Below are 16,085 nucleotides of genomic sequence, written 5' to 3'. Positions count from 1 at the left end.
AATTAATTGAAATAATCATTAGTTGCAGCGATAGCTCTTTGTGTAGGATTGTTAGAAGATGGAGAGGTCATTAAGTAAAAAAAAAAAAATACAATACCTGGAATTCCACACCAAAGTCCCGGATCCCTAATACAGATCTCTGTCTGTTTTTGTTCCAATATGTCTCTATGACTGCCACTTTCAGGTACACCGGACGAGTTCTCCCAGCTGCACACGTGTCCCTACTGTTCCCGGGGGTATAAGCGGCACACGTCTCTGAAGGAGCACATCAAACTGCGTCATGAGAAGAGCGACAACGACTTCAGCTGCTCCCTCTGCAGCTACACCTTCAGCTACCGCACACAGCTTGACCGTCACATGACCGCTCACAAAAACGGACGCGAACAGGTACCTGCACCACCAGAGCCTTTCTGTAAACACACTGATATGTTAAATGGCTTGGGAATGCCCACACCTGTACAAGTTGTAAGGTGTTATCTTGTGAGTGAGGTTGAAAATTGACCAGTGTGCTCATGGCTCAAGGTGACATAAATTATGGGGGTTTTTGTGAGTCTGATAGTGGGTGCAGGTGGATGTTGTGGAAAGTTGTACTGGTGTTTAACATTTCTCCACAAAAAGAAACATGAATAAAAGCTTATTAGTTTGGTCTTGGTCGTTGTGATGCAGCATTAAAGACTAACATGAACCAAACAACAATAATCACAAACAATCTGCATATGTCAGCTTGAAGTCTCTGCACACAAAAAAACACTTTTCCACTGCAGGGCCAAATAGTGACTAATGCTTTGCTGTGCCATTCCAGACTGGTTACAGTTTCTGTTTCTATTTGCAGTGTATCTTAGTCAGGACCAAAAACTGCTTGGAAAAGAGCATATTAACTAACTGTATGTTTTTTTGGCAGTAATCCAACGTTACTAACACAGCATTAGCAATGCCTGCGACTAAACGTCCAATGTTGCTAAAGTTAAAGTGATGATATTAAGAAACAGTTATATTTAAAGTTATTTTTACTCTGTCAATGTTGGCAAATCCAAATAGTCTAGAAAATCTAATGTAATCCATTACCAAGGTATGGCTGCAGAAGAAGAGCATACAGGTACTGCACTGACCTGCCTGCAGTTCTGAACTGTCTCCAGTAAAGAATGTGTGTAAAATTTAAAAATTAGAAAAATGCATCCATAATGACCCCATAACCCACACACATTACGACATGTTTACAGAAAGAATGTGACATAATAACACCTAAATTTCTTCAGAATTTTGTGAGAAAATTAGTAAAAATGTAAATATTTAACATTTTTTGAATGTGTTGCAACCAAACATGCGGAAATAGACGTGTTATAAAGTTGATCAGACAGAACATTCAAAAATGTATTTTAATTTTTTATATTCTATAATTTTTTTCCTAATTTAGGGTTTTTCTAAACAACAGATTCTCTCTCTGTTTGTCTCATTGTCTTTCTCAGCGGGCAGTGCCACAGTCTGGAGGAAACAGGAAGTTTAAGTGTACAGAGTGTTCTAAAGCCTTTAAATATAAACATCACCTGAAGGAACACCTGCGGATTCACAGCGGTAAGTCGCCCCAGCACTGCCTGGTGTTTTGTTTGTGGACTGTGTACCTGACTGCAAGTTCTATCAACAGCATCGTTACAGAGGCTTCGTATGATGTAATGATGTTGTTTTAGCACTTCAGTTCAGATACTCAGTTTACCTTGGTTTACCCAGTTTGCCTAAGACCTGAAACACTGAAATACTTACTGCAGGCATGCCAACGCAGATGCTTTTAAAAATAGTGTCAATCGATTAAAAAAATAATCTGATTAATCACAACAATATTCTGTGATTAACAGCAATTAATCGCACTTGTTCTTCATTAAGACGTTAGTTTTTATAAGGGATATTTAAAAGTAAATAAAATAATGAATGTAAGAAATGTAAAATGCAATTACATTTATATTAGTGTTGTCAATTAAAATACTAGTATATACTTGTATGATTGAGGGGAGATAAAGCCAAAGTATAGTGCTGGAATAAAGAATGCATGACAAATTAGATAGAGAATACTCTTTTTTACTTTATTGTAAACATCTCCACGGTAAAAAGCTGCACGCCGCAGCTCACAGAGATGCAGATGAGGTTGTCCGCATGTCCCTGCGCCCGCAGCATTTCCAGCAGCAGCAGTAGGCAGTTCATCACGCAGCGCAGCAGGTCCACGAGTTTCAGGTTGACCAATTATGCTGAGTTACTGATCCCAAATTAATTGCGTGCGTTAATGCTTTAATGATGACTGCCCCAATTAAAAATTTTCTAAAAGCAAAATTTTCTGGCAACTTTAATGTGCAAATGAATTAAGTTTTTTAGCAACATAAAAACTGTGTCGCTAATGTCAAGTACATTACTTTTTATTGATGCTGAGATATGAGATATCTCTCTCTCTCTCTCACTCACTGTCTTTTTCTCTCTCTCACTCATTACTTACACACAAACACAAACATGCAGCTACACTAGCTTTCCTCTATTAGATTTCCTCCTGTTTGATGCAAAAGATCTGTGTAAAACGTGTACTCAGCACATTACAAAGCCATCATCAAGTGTTCTTGGGACATTTAATGGTCATTGGGTGCAGATAAATTTCAAAAGCTGGCTCTACTTACCTGAACCTGCTCCTTGGGGGCTTCCTGGGGGGCTGGTGGCTCAGCCAGCTTCCTCTCTTATGGTAGCTGAAAGACCCTTTGCTCACCAGTAGGGAGGGGGAATCTTCTACTGGAATTAAAGTTATTGGAAGTAAAAAAGGTGATATACATAACACAGTCTCTTTATTTATATTTAAATACTCATTATTAAACTCCAAGGAAAAAGAACTCTGTTGTATTTAATCTAATCATATTTTATTAATTGACACCACTAGTTACAGTACACTACACAGCACAGCATTAACTATTAATTAATAATTATTAATTAAAGCTGCTATAACCTTTTTTACAAGATGTTGTTACAGCAACAGTCAAATTGTCTTGTACCACATGTATGCTGTTTACAGTCAGCTTTCGTGGTGCTATTGATTGCTACTCTATCAGCCAACAGGATGTCCCGATCTGATCCAGTGACTCAGTTTCAGAGCCAATCAAGGCATATCAATATATTTATTTTTTTTAACTTTTGCCATTTGTCATATTGCCATTAACAAACATTGACAGGCAATTAACATTATGTAACAAAAATACCTTCCATCCATTCATACCTACATTGTTTTACTTATCAATTTAATGGTCAGGTATCAGTCATTTTAATCATAATCGAGTTCTGAAACCTTGTTTTAACCCCAGTGTTCAGAGTGCCATCTGGTGTCCTTAAGTCACCATTACCAGACATTATTGCCACACAGACATATTAGAATATCTTTAAAAGAAATCATACAAACTATACAAACTATAAAACAATATGGTTAAAATAACTATTAAACTAAATCAGTAAAGTGAATCAGTGCAGAATAAAGTGAGTTAATTGCAGTATTAATCAGCAGCAGATCTTTTATAAACTAAGGCTGCATGTTATATATAATTTTGGCTGATACTCAACATTGAGGGACTTAAATCAGATCGGGGTAAAGTAACCAGATCGGGTCCCTTCTACAGTAACGACAGAAAACACATTCAGTTTGTACAGCATCCGGGGGCTGGCATTAGTGTTTCATGTTTTGTTAATGATGTTTCAGGCTTTATTCTTTCTAGTTTTTAAGTTTAGGCTTTGTGTGCTGGGTGTCTTTGGAGCCCTAAAAAAGTCTTTAGTATTCAAAAAAAGCTTTGATTTGTCTTAAATCCATTTCACAAATGTCTTAAATCTGCCACAGACTGTAAATACAGGTTTGGTTTTAATTTTGCATGTAAAAATATTTAGCAGAATAATGTAGGCATAGCAAAGTATAAATGTTTAAATGATTCAAATGATTTGCAGTAGACCCTTTTTTGGGTATATGGAAAATTCCATTTCTAATTTTGCAAACCTGTTAATTTATGTTTGTCAAAAGTAACTGTAAAGTCTATAAAACTTGATGTTGGTACTTTGTGAATTTTGCAATTTTGGAATGGCAAAAGTTCTATTAATTTTGTCTCCAAGTGGTTTTAAAAAGACTTAAAAAATCTCTTAACTGCAGATACCATGTGTGTGGAAGGCTGATTTTAATTAGTATGAACTGCTGTGTTACTGAAGAATGAAGGACTATAACTGTGTTATTCTCTCTTTTCTCTAGGTGAGAAGCCATATGAGTGCTCCAACTGCAAGAAGCGTTTCTCTCACTCTGGTTCCTACAGTTCTCACATCAGCAGTAAGAAGTGTGTAGGACCTCCCCCTACTGTCAACGGCCTCTCTCGCACCCCAGGAGTCAAAGCTGCACTCACCCTCTCGCAGCCCACGCGCATTCTCTTACGAGAGAAAGTGGACATTTGTAACAAACCTTTACAAGAACAGCTCCCACCCAAACAGATCAAACAAGAACCTGTAAACCACGAACTTAAGCCAGTCACAACTACGCCCATTGTTTCCACAACCACTACCACCACCACTGCCACCACAAATAATGGGGTTGGAATAACTGTTCCCACTGCTGCCCCTCAGGGTGTGGTACAGACTTTGGTTGTACCCACTGTGGGTCTAGTCCAGCCAATCAGTATTAACCTGAGTGACTTGCAGAACGCCCTGAAAGCAGCAATGGATGGAAACGTGATCCGCCAGGTTGTGGCTACCACGAACGCTAATGGAACTACCGCTAAGGTTGTTGGTCAGATGCAACCACAAGTACAGGCTATGGTCATGCAGGCTCCTCAGCCTCAGGGGCAGATGATCTCTGCCATCTCTCTCCCAGTGGTAGATCAAGAAGGAAATGCCAAAATCATCATCAATTACAATATGGACCCACAAATCAGCACTTCAAAGATCAACACGTTACAGCCTGTTCTTACACAGCCAACTGTGGCACAGGCAAAAGTGCTGCAGTCAAATGTGGCATCACCAAAGGTGGTACAGATGAACTCAACGCAACCTCCGAAGGTGGTGCAGGTTAACTCAACACAATCCACAAAGCTATTACAGGTTAACTCAACTCAGCCTCCTAAGGTGGTACAGGTTAACTCAACCCAACTTCCCAAGGTGGTGCAGGTCAACTCAACTCAGCTTCCGAAGGTGGTGCAGGTTAGCTCATCTCAGACTCCAAAGGTGGTGCAGATGGACTCAAACCAACCCGCAAAGGTGGTGCAAGTTAACTCACAACCAAACATCACTTTAACTCAAATGTCAAATACCGCTAAGCATGTACCCACGCAGATAAACATCCTTAAACCCGTCCAAACTAACCCCAATAAAGTACCATCCATCATCAAGGTAACAAAGCTGCTCCAATCACACCCTGCGCAGACCAAGCACACGCAGCCAACACTGCTGCTTTTGAGAAGAGCAGACGGGTCGCAGGGGCTGGTAGTCAGACAGTTAACGACTGTACATCCAAACACAAAAGTAACTGTACCTATAGAGTCAAAATGCACAGAGCAGGAGTCGAGCCCTGAAAAGACAGCAATGCCAGAAAAGCAAACGTCTCCTGTTCAGTTGAGCCAGGCTGTAGAAGATTCCAGTACTTCCAAAGACAACTGCGAGCCTGAGGACCTGAGCGGCACGTTGCTGCAGGACATTCAGATCAAAACCGAGCCCATGTCTCCAACGGAGATCGACTCTGGGAATCAGACAGACTGTGGTGGAGGGGCTTTACGATCAGACGGTGAGAGAGAGATAGTAAGAACAGCAGTGAAGACCACCGGCTTCGAGTCAACGGCTCACTGTGGCGTTGCATGTGGCGACGGCTTCCATAACTACGCCACGTGCCTCTTCTGTGACAACAGTCCCAGCAGCGAAGACATCTTCAACTGTCTCAACAGCAACGACCCAGGATCTGGAACATCTCTCTCCAGTCTACTGGGGGAAGATGACTCTGGACCTCCAGTGGAGTGCCTCCTGCCTCTTCTCAAAGCGTACAGTAAAGACTCAGATCCTACTGAAGAGCACCTGGCGAGAGTGGCCGAATCAGTCAGCCTGCCTGAGGATGTAGTCACCAGGTGGTTCCAAAGAATGCGCTCCAAGAAGATATCACTCCGAGCTCTCGGCCATCATAAAAACAAACAGCAAGTAAGTGGAAAATCTGTGAATGCTTAGGAGATGTGAACATTCATAAGCCTCATTTATACCCATGTATGTAGGAAAATGAATATACATTGTCACTGGGGTAAGATTTAGTACAGCAGTGGAGTTTTAAGTATTTAAAGGAGAACATGATAAGGAGTACAAACCTCTGTCGAATAGCCCACCTCCATTCACCCCAGCATTCCCGGAATACAGCACTTTTAGCCGATGCTCTCAGCAGGCTTACAGTGCTAGCAATATTTTCAGTAACAGCTGGAATTCATGCATTTGCAGAATTAAAATTAATTAGAAATCATTTTGTACCTTGGAATTCTACCAATGAAGTGTAGAGCTACTTTGAGCTTGTTAGTGGTGTTAAAATAGTGATTCATTTGCATGGGCATCGCTATGCCCCTATCGCTAGCATTGTAAGCCTGTACAGAGCATCAGCTAAAAGCACTGTATTTTGGAATGCTTTGGGTTAGTGGAGGTAGGCTATTCAATAAAAGTTTGTACTCACTACCATGTTTCACTACAGTCCATTTCACACCAGATTTCCCCTTTAAGCAAAAATATTGATACTCCATAGACGATTTTCAGTCTATACCTGTTTTTTTTGGTGTTGTTTTTTTTTTTTTTGGCCAATTACCGAACCCACTCATGATGCCCAAACACCAGGAGGTTAAAGTTAGCACATTCCTTCTCCAATACATGGGAATTCAGACTCCGCCTCTTTTCCAACTTCTGCTAACGCAGCATTGCCAAGTAGCATCACAGCGCGCTACTCTGAGGATTACATCAGCTGATACATCAGCTCACAGACGCCTTGTGCTGATCGCCATCACCCTTTGGAGTGATGAGGGGAATAAGTGCCATCTACCAACCTAGAGAGAGCAAGGCTACATGACTAGGATTCGAACCAGCAATCTCCTGATCATAGTGGTAGCGCTTAGCCCGCTGGACCACTCGGAGCTGTCTATACCTGTTTTACAGAACATGCACAAATACGGAAAAAATGCAGATTATAGACAGATTGCTTTGTCCGTATCAGTATTTGTATCCATGTCCATTTTTAACATTTGGAACAAATTAGCATTTTGTCTTTCGGTTAAAGGCAGTCACAACAGTGACAGTTATTTTATGCTGGTAATTAATCATAGGTATATGTTAATGATTGTGAGGACTGCAAGTTTATATCCCGGATTATATTGTGTCACAAATTCTAAATCGTGCTGCTTGGTCATCAGCAGCCGGAGTCCGAGAGAGCATAGTTGGCCATGCTCTCTCTAGGTGGGTAGAGGTCACTCTCTCCCTTCATCACTCACATGTGAACACATATGATGCTGGTTTCTCTGAGTGTGCTGGCTATCCAGTGATGCTGCATCAGTGGCAGGTGGAAAAGAGGCCGAGTCTGAATTCACATGTATTGGGGCAGAGGCATGCACTTTACCACGCCCTTCTAGTGTTGGGAGAATTTGTCTCAAATAAACTGAGGAGAAAAGTAGGTAAAAGCTTAGTCACATGTGAGATTAGCTCTGTCATCTCTGAAAATTGTCATTGATTAAAGTCTCACTCTAATTATATTCTTTTCACTCACAGACTATTGAAAGCACTCCATCAGACCCAAGTACCGACACAGAACCCCAAATCCACAACACTTCAAGTGACCACCATGAAGACTCTTTAGCGGAGCAGAACAGTGCCCCTTCTTCTCCACTGAACCTCTCCGCAGGTGATCTCATCATAGTAAAGACAGAAGAATCAGAGGAGGAAGGACAAGCTGAACCTCTGGACCTGTCTCTCCCAAAGTCCTCCTGTAAAAACGCCAACACCTCAGTTACCACATCAGTGTCCACCACCAAGCAGTCCCTGCCTGCACAGGAGGAGCCGCTCAACCTCACCTGCCTCAAGAAAGATACACTGCCTGGCAGCACCATCTATGTGACACAACCAACCACAGGTCCCATAAACATTGTAGCACCTTTGCAAACACTGGTTGCCATAGCAGAGCCGGGTGGAGTTCCCTGCCTCCGAGCTGCCTTCTCCCCCAACAAACGCACCATCCTCATCCCCCAGCTGTCCTACACCTACGCCACGCCCTCAACAAACAGCACCGCACACATCACCAACTCCACCAGCAAGATCATCACCACCACCACTCCACCATCCACAGACAGAGAAGGAGCAGTCATACTTAATGACTGTCAGGTGAGAAAACAAACAACTTCAACTAGGCCTGGACAGCAATTAAAGATATTAATTTACGGAGTGTCAGAACATTAGGACAACCTCCTTGTTTCAGTCCCATCTCGGTCTCGTTATCCCATCATATTGTTTCAGCTTCACTAATCATATAGGAACACTTTGCAGTTCTATAAATTAAAGACTGTAATCCTGTATTTGTTTTTCTGCATACTTTATTAACCTCTTTTCATCCTGTTCTTCAATGCTCGACGTCCTGAGGATAATAAAATATGCAGACCACAAGAGAGCAGCTATTGTATGGGTGGTGGGTCATTCTCAGCATTCCACTGATACTGACGTGGTGGTGTTTTAAACAAATCTCACTATGATCCTCTTTTTTTGCTGCCGTTACTAAATGAGACAGTGGTGCAGTGTACTGTTTCCACTGTCAAGTGAAAAGAAAAAACTGAAACGTGATGGTTGGCCACTAATAACGTATTCCTAAAATGATGCAGAGGGCCACTTATTATCTGTCTGTTGGTCACATTTGGCCCCAGGGCCAGACTTTGAACACCCCTGAACTAGGGGGTCCTGACATAGTCCCTGGGGGATTGCAGGTATGATTCTTATTAAGAGTATAGAATCAGATCCGTACGTTATGCAGATTTGTCTGTTCACTGAATCACACTTACTCACTGTACTACTTGACTGATTGACTCATCTTTGGTTCAGGTTTCCACATGGGCATCATGGGTCTGTTACAAGTTACAGTTATATTATCCTAAATTATATTATTATATTATACAATGTATTCCAGGTAAAAAAGAGGTTAGGTTAGAGGCATCATGAGCTTTAGCATTAGCCTGTTTTAATCTCTGTATAAATTCAAAGCGACATGCCATCTACTATAGCTAGCACTCAGTGATAGTGTGCATATTTTTAATAGAAACAGTTTGATTTAATGTTTGCACACCAGCGCAGACACATGCCGCCACTCAATTTTGAAACTTTGAAAGCTGCATGACGCGTTACACTGCTGAGGGTCGAATGATTATTTCCATGCAAGCTTAACTCTATAGTTTTTGTTTTAAGGTAGATTGAAATGTTATTATAATGTTTTTATGTTTATTGATAAAAAGGGAAAATGTGCCAAGAAGGGACACATAATTATTATCAATTAGATTGCCTTAGATTGCCTGATATTATAATATAATACTTAGTAATCATTTTAGGTTATGTATTATTTAATGTTTTATTATACAAAACATATGATTAATTGTATGTATAAAAAGCATTTTTCTTCCATTTCTTTTTAATTCCATACAATAAAAAAATCTAGATCTCAGTCTTGTCTTAGTCTCAGCCACCAATGTTCCCAGTTTTGACTCCTTATCTTTGTATGATTTCTAAGTCTTTACTTATTTTCTATTTTTAACCTTTATTGTGACCATCTTCTTTTTTTCTTTTTTTTTAGGAGAAGGCCAGTGCTGGTGTTGAAAGCTTGTCCATGTGGGATGGGCAGAGTGAAAGTGACCTCTCCCCAAACAGAAAGCGGAGGAAGTTGCTGGGCGGCCAATACGCATGTGATCTGTGTGACAAAATCTTTCAGAAGAGCAGCTCGTTGCTCCGACACAAATACGAACACACAGGTACAATAAATCACACACAATTACTGGTACATGGTGTCGGTGCTGAGCACATATGGACGTATTTATGCGCTGCTGTCATCTCCAAAAAGTCCAAAATACTTCAAGTCCACTTATAATGATAATGGAATGTTTGTTAGAAACTTTGCAGCGTGTTTAACATGTTCATAACACGTATGTACGCTATAGCTACACAAAACAAAACTGAAAACCCTGAATTAGAGAATGAATATAATGTTATATTGTTAGAATGAATTAAACAACTGTGGTATGTGTGAACTGAGCTTCTTGCCAAGGTCTATTAAACCCAATTGTTATGTGGACCCACATTTGGGAGAATATAAGGACATATCTGATTGTGACATGAATGCCGGGCAAAAACTCTTAACAGATGTGCTTGGGAACGAGTACGAGTGGTGTTTTGTTTTTAAGAAAGTGGTCTTCATTTTATAACTGAGTGATATTAAAAAGCCTTAATTGTAATTTCTCCATGTCTACAGATATCCTGCATGTTTTTCTTACGTTTTCATTCTGTTTCTAAATCACCACACAGGTAAGCGTCCCCACGAGTGCGGCATCTGTAAGAAGGCATTTAAACACAAGCACCACCTGATCGAGCACACCCGTCTTCACTCCGGTGAGAAGCCCTACCAGTGTGACAAGTGCGGCAAACGCTTCTCGCACTCAGGCTCTTACTCCCAGCACATGAACCATCGCTACTCTTACTGCAAGAAGGAGACTCACAACCAGCCGGAGCCGGCCAGCACCTCCTCACAGCTCGACTCGGACCCGGACCCAGACGAACGAGAGAGCGAGGCGGAGGAGGAGGAGGAGGAGGATGACGAAGAGCAAGAGGGAGAGAGAGATGCAAACGAAGACATGGAATTTGCTGGCTTTGACATGAGTGAAATTCGAGTGGTCAGAGTTGGGGAGGAATATGATGAGGATGATGAAGAGGACGAGGAAGAGGAGGGTGGAGGAGGTGAAGATGAAGAAGACCTGATGGAGGAAGAGGAGGCGATGGAGAGGCAACCTGAGGGAATGAATGGTCTGGAGGAGGAAGAGGTGTACGAGTTGGACCTGGGGGACTGCACGGACGAGGAGCAGCAGGAGCTGGAGCCCCCGGAGGACAGTGAGGTAACTGACTGTGTGGAAAGCAGGAGCGTGGCTACAGCAGAGGGATAAAACGACTGAAAAAATAATTATTTTCCCCACTTTTCTCAAGTGACTGACAATTGGTCACAGAGGAAGACTCGGAGGAGTCGTTTGCCAAGTCTCGATGATGACGACCTTGGGTTACTTTAGAAGCTGTGTCTCAGTAATTTACTGTGTATGAAGCCCAGGTGTGCCTGATCCTCAAACTTCTTTCTTTCTTTTTTCCGGTGAAGAAGAAAAAAATACAGCGTTTGTAAACTATTTCAATCAAACAAACCTGAAGGTTTCACTCTTAGTTTCAGTTCAAATGTGTTACTGCACCTGAACCAGCTTCAGGTATGTTACGTCAGTGTTACTCAATGTTTTTTTCTTTGAAACTTTCCGTCTGTACAGTCAGGTGAGATTTCTATACATTTTTATTGCCAATGAAGTTTACTAAAATCAGTATTTTATCAGTATGTCACTATGTTTTGAGAGATAAAACTAAAATGCACTGCAGGTACATTTATGGATTGTTTATTTATGGATACATAATGCCTCAAGTTTTAGATACCGTTCAGTATTCTTATTTTAAGTAGGCCAACCAGTGTTAGCGTAGCATTTTGTTTTGCCATCTGCCTGTTCGCCTTATGAAGGAAACCAGTTTGCACTTCTGTACCATGGGATCATCTATAAAGATTCAGCTTTATTCAAATGATAAAATAATCTTCAAAGAAATATGAGCAGCATGATATTGAAAAAATTGCATTCATTTTTGCAATATGTTTCCATTTTGATTTTTGATTTTGCCATATTAAAAGAATACAGTCAGTGATTCAGAATGTAATAACATTAATTGCGCACTCTGTGTGTCTAAGATTGGAGTCATATAAATAAAACTGGGCAGTGTTATATAATATATATATATATATCACTGATCGATACTGAATCAATTTATTGTGCAGCCCTCGTAAAGTTTAATTGTTTCATGTTATGATTGCTGTGACTGAACCAAAATTTTATTAATTCTCAAGTGTTTCAATCAAGTGAATTAACTGCAGCTAACTGACTTCAGTACCACTATTAGAGCTAGTCTGGTACAAATTTGCACATTTTCTTAAATTAAGCACTCCTTTTATAATCAAACGAATAGGATAAATGCATACAAATAATGTTTTTGACAGTATATTCTGTATGCTCACAAACAGAGAAGGTAAGAAATAAAGCGAGTTTTTTTAATGTTTTGATGTTTTTTGCTGTGTTTATGATTCTTTATAGATGGTACATCCTATGAAGTGCACTTTTCTGTGGTATAGTATGTAGGAACGTGGCACCATTTAAGAAGAAAAAATAAAAAAAAACTTCAGTCAGGGAATTGTGCGTCACAACCTCAAAGCCAGTGTTATGTCCTTTTTGTTTTGGTGTTTTTTGTTTGACTTCTTCTTGTTTTGGTTTACTTAAACCATTTTAATGTTTGTTTTAGTGAATTCAGGGGTGCACTGAATTTTACAAAACATGATATGGAGATGTGCAATAGAATACCTTTCCATTTTCTCCCATCCCCTTAAAAAACAAGAGTTTACAGATTACAGTTACTGAACAGAATATCGTCGCTGTTCCGCAAAAACACAATAACTGCCTTTTTATTTGCCTTTTTTTTTGCAGTTATCTCTATGGTGGTGTTTTTTTTCCTTTCACAATGTACAAACGCAAATATTTTTGGGCAACCTAGGCCTATGAAGGATACATCAGTTGCGCCCTTCACATTACACTAGTCATTTCTCTATATGTAGGATCCTTCACTTTGGAACAGCCTACTATAAAGTAGTGATTAAAAACGCAGCATTTTCTATTTGTCACTTGGACTGTGTTCACTCAGCAGGTAAAAGTGACCCAAATCTGATTTTCTCACCAAATTCAGGCTATATTTCTAAATTTCCAACAGTTCACACAATCATATTTATTTGTGTATCCATATCTGACATTCTACTGGGCAGACTGTGCTGTTTAAATGACGCTCTCCTCACATCCATTTTCTTTTCTCCTCACAGCCTTTTTTTCCTCTGCTTGACATAAAAGTCACATGAATTCTGATCTGGTTCAAATCAGATGTAAATCGGATACATATACAAATCAAATTTTAGTACCACATATTAAAGTGGCTGCTGTGTGAACAATGCCTTTTTGACATAATGTGAATTTTGCAATTTATTTTATATCAGAATGCCTAATGGTCCACCATTTTTTTCCCTTCTCCTGTAAACTTGCCATTTAGTAGATTTAGTAGAAGTTTTTGCCGGACAGAGGCAGTATATAAGCTTTGAAATGGTCATTTTATTTCGACTGATTTCTTGAAATTACCCAATCAAAACTACACAGTTTTTCTCGTATCATGTGACCCTGGTGCACCCCAAATTTTTGTCTTGTCTAAATGTGTGACTTGTGTCAATGTTAGATGACCTATGAAGTGTTTCTAAGGAACCCCACACCCCCAGCCTTATGCAAGACCGCCAAGCTGTAAGTGCCATTCATACCTGTTAACTCTGTACTCCATAACCATTTTAACCAGTGGACCCATTTTAATCTGCTATCAGCCAATTTAAGACATGTTTCCAAATCTGAACACACTCATGTCAGAGTGTAGACATGGGCCAAAGAGCCAATTACTCAAATCTGGTTTATGATTTAGATTTTTTTTTTTATGTAGCATTGGAGTGCCACTCAAGCCGATATGAAAAACTTAGACTCTGAGTCTAGATGGTCAGATTAGAATATCTAATATTAATTTTGAAGGAGAAGTAAATCTTAAATTAAATGGAAGTTGAGCTGTTACCATATTTTATAGTTTTGGTATTTGCTCAGCAGCATCAGAGTGAATTTGTCAGGGGTGGCCTTGTGAATACATACTGCAGCTCACTTTGGGTTAGATTTGGGGCCAATGCAGAACACGCGCCTCAGTTTTGCGTTTGTACTCAAAATATAGATTTTTTTTTTATTTTTTTGATTGTTCAGAACCTTAGCATCAAAGGGCCACTGTGGATCAAACTGTTCCCCCCAGTAAAGGAATTCTAGACTTTAAGCTTGTTCACGTTTTGCCTGATATCAATGATATGGCCAAGTGTAATTCTCTATATTTGGAACAAAGCCTGAGGCCCACACTGGTCCTTTGGAGGTAAGGGACCGTTGTTCGATATAAGGAACAGGAACAGTAGGAAGAAGTTATAACGTAAGAAGGAAATAATACACTAGTGATGAATTAAATGAATGAAGAGTGCACTTGATGGAAAAGGCACTTGAAGGAAGACAAATGGGTGAATGTGACTTTTTTTTGTGTTGATTTTACCATAAAAACACATTACAGTATTATTCCTTGTGATGTTTTATTTTAAATGTTCATGTTTATAATAATGCACGTGTATATTGTGTATGTTTTTACCATCAGTATTAAAAAGCTGTCATTAAAATGGTTTATGTTGTGTTTTTTTTTATAAAACATTAAAACAAACTCAAACATTATGTATATAAACCACATGGACAAAAGTATTGGGGTTTATAATCTGATTGCTTGTTTACATGAGTTTAGGTAATCAGATAATGGGAAACCTCAGTTTACACGAGTCAGGCGATAATCAGATTTTTTTCTTTGCAACCAGACAATAATCCAACAGTGGCTTTTTTAACACACCGAGCCACAATATGAACATCCATCAGCAAGAAGAAGACGATTATTTAAATCCTTAAGTTTCAGCGATGTTCTGAAAGTGTTACATCTGGCAGGCGCTGTGTTAAACAGAATAATCCGGTTAAAAGTTTACATACACTGAGAAATCTGATTACTGAGCTAAAATCCAACGCTTTCTATAATATTTCTTAATCATATTTTTACACATTAATCAAATTTTAAAATATTTGAGTATGTTGTTTAATTAGATAACTGCAGTAATCCGATTTCAGTCATTGTTTCTCCTGCAATTAAGGGTTTAGAGGGTATTAAGGGTTTGTTGTGTTTTTGTTGGGAGTATAAAGGGCTTTCTAATAGATTTGATTGCATTTAGCAGCAGGAGCATTAGTGAGGTCATTGTGTTGGATGATCTCAACCACCACCTCATCCACAACTCTCCAGCTCATCCCATCCAACAGTATATGATGGAGCGCCATCATTCCAGAGAACACAGTTCCTCCGCTCCACAGTGCTCCTCTATATCCCACGCCTGCCAATAGGTTTGTGTTCATTTTGTTCTATTCTATACTATTATCAATACTTCTCCACAGGGATTAGATCAGTGGTGTAAATGTGCATTTGCAATGGGTGCAACTAAAAGTATCTGAATACATTGAATATAGTATATAGGGTATAGTTTATGTAAGATATAATATTACACTTTCTTCTAATATATAAATATATTTTGCTGTCAAAATCGGAAGTAATTATAAAGTATTTGCTCCTAGAAGAAATTTGGCCAGACTGTCATGTGACTTGTGGAGAATCTTCAGTGATGAGTCCCAGATTCCTCTGGGTTAAAATGACCAACGACTTGTGAACCCTGCAGTCAGCGACAGTATGAGCAGTTTGTCAAACGTCAATTATACCATAGTTCTGACCCTGCAATGTGATTGGCTGACAGAGTGCTGTTATCAGCTGTTAATGCACTGTAACCGAAGCTCTTGATGTATTAATCCGCCACATACAGGTAACCTAACAACGATTCAGCTCTTACAAACCAAATGAGACCAAATGTAATTATACACCACTGGGAGCTGCTGGATCCCATAGACATAGTGCAGAAACACCATGTCTCTAATAGGCGGCGCAGACAAAGACGCGAACCCACAAATAAATTAGCCAAATGATAAGTGTATTTATTTTCCAGATAATATAGGGTATTTTAGGTTGAATTTAAAGTGGTCTCTTGTAATTCTGCAGGTCTTGCCGCTGGGGGCGCCGAAATAAACAAA

The 16,085-nt window shown here is 39.7% G+C and overlaps 2 protein-coding genes across 8 annotated transcripts in view; both read left to right on the top strand.

The window, feature by feature from the left end:
* Window positions 1-13,830, top strand: part of zeb1a (zinc finger E-box binding homeobox 1a) — a 37,989-nt gene extending 24,159 nt beyond the window's left edge. For both annotated transcript variants that reach the window (XM_007239381.4, XM_007239382.4), the window contains exons 5-10: window positions 185-387; window positions 1,467-1,572; window positions 4,250-6,171; window positions 7,765-8,373; window positions 9,824-9,998; window positions 10,549-13,830. In XM_007239381.4, the coding sequence (XP_007239443.3) occupies window positions 185-387; window positions 1,467-1,572; window positions 4,250-6,171; window positions 7,765-8,373; window positions 9,824-9,998; window positions 10,549-11,180 (3,647 nt within the window). In that variant the 3' untranslated portion in view covers window positions 11,181-13,830. The remainder of the gene's footprint in view (window positions 1-184; window positions 388-1,466; window positions 1,573-4,249; window positions 6,172-7,764; window positions 8,374-9,823; window positions 9,999-10,548) is intronic.
* The window catches only part of LOC103041110 (zinc finger protein 239), a 217,613-nt gene that overhangs the window by 167,711 nt on the left and 33,817 nt on the right, over window positions 1-16,085 (top strand). The gene's annotated exons all lie outside the window — the stretch shown is intronic.

Source organism: Astyanax mexicanus, chromosome 4, assembly GCF_023375975.1.
Source record: "Astyanax mexicanus isolate ESR-SI-001 chromosome 4, AstMex3_surface, whole genome shotgun sequence".
NCBI lineage: Eukaryota > Metazoa > Chordata > Actinopteri > Characiformes > Acestrorhamphidae > Astyanax > Astyanax mexicanus.
The sequence above is the reverse complement of the archived record's forward strand: the minus strand, read 5'-3'. Positions and strand labels throughout refer to the sequence as shown.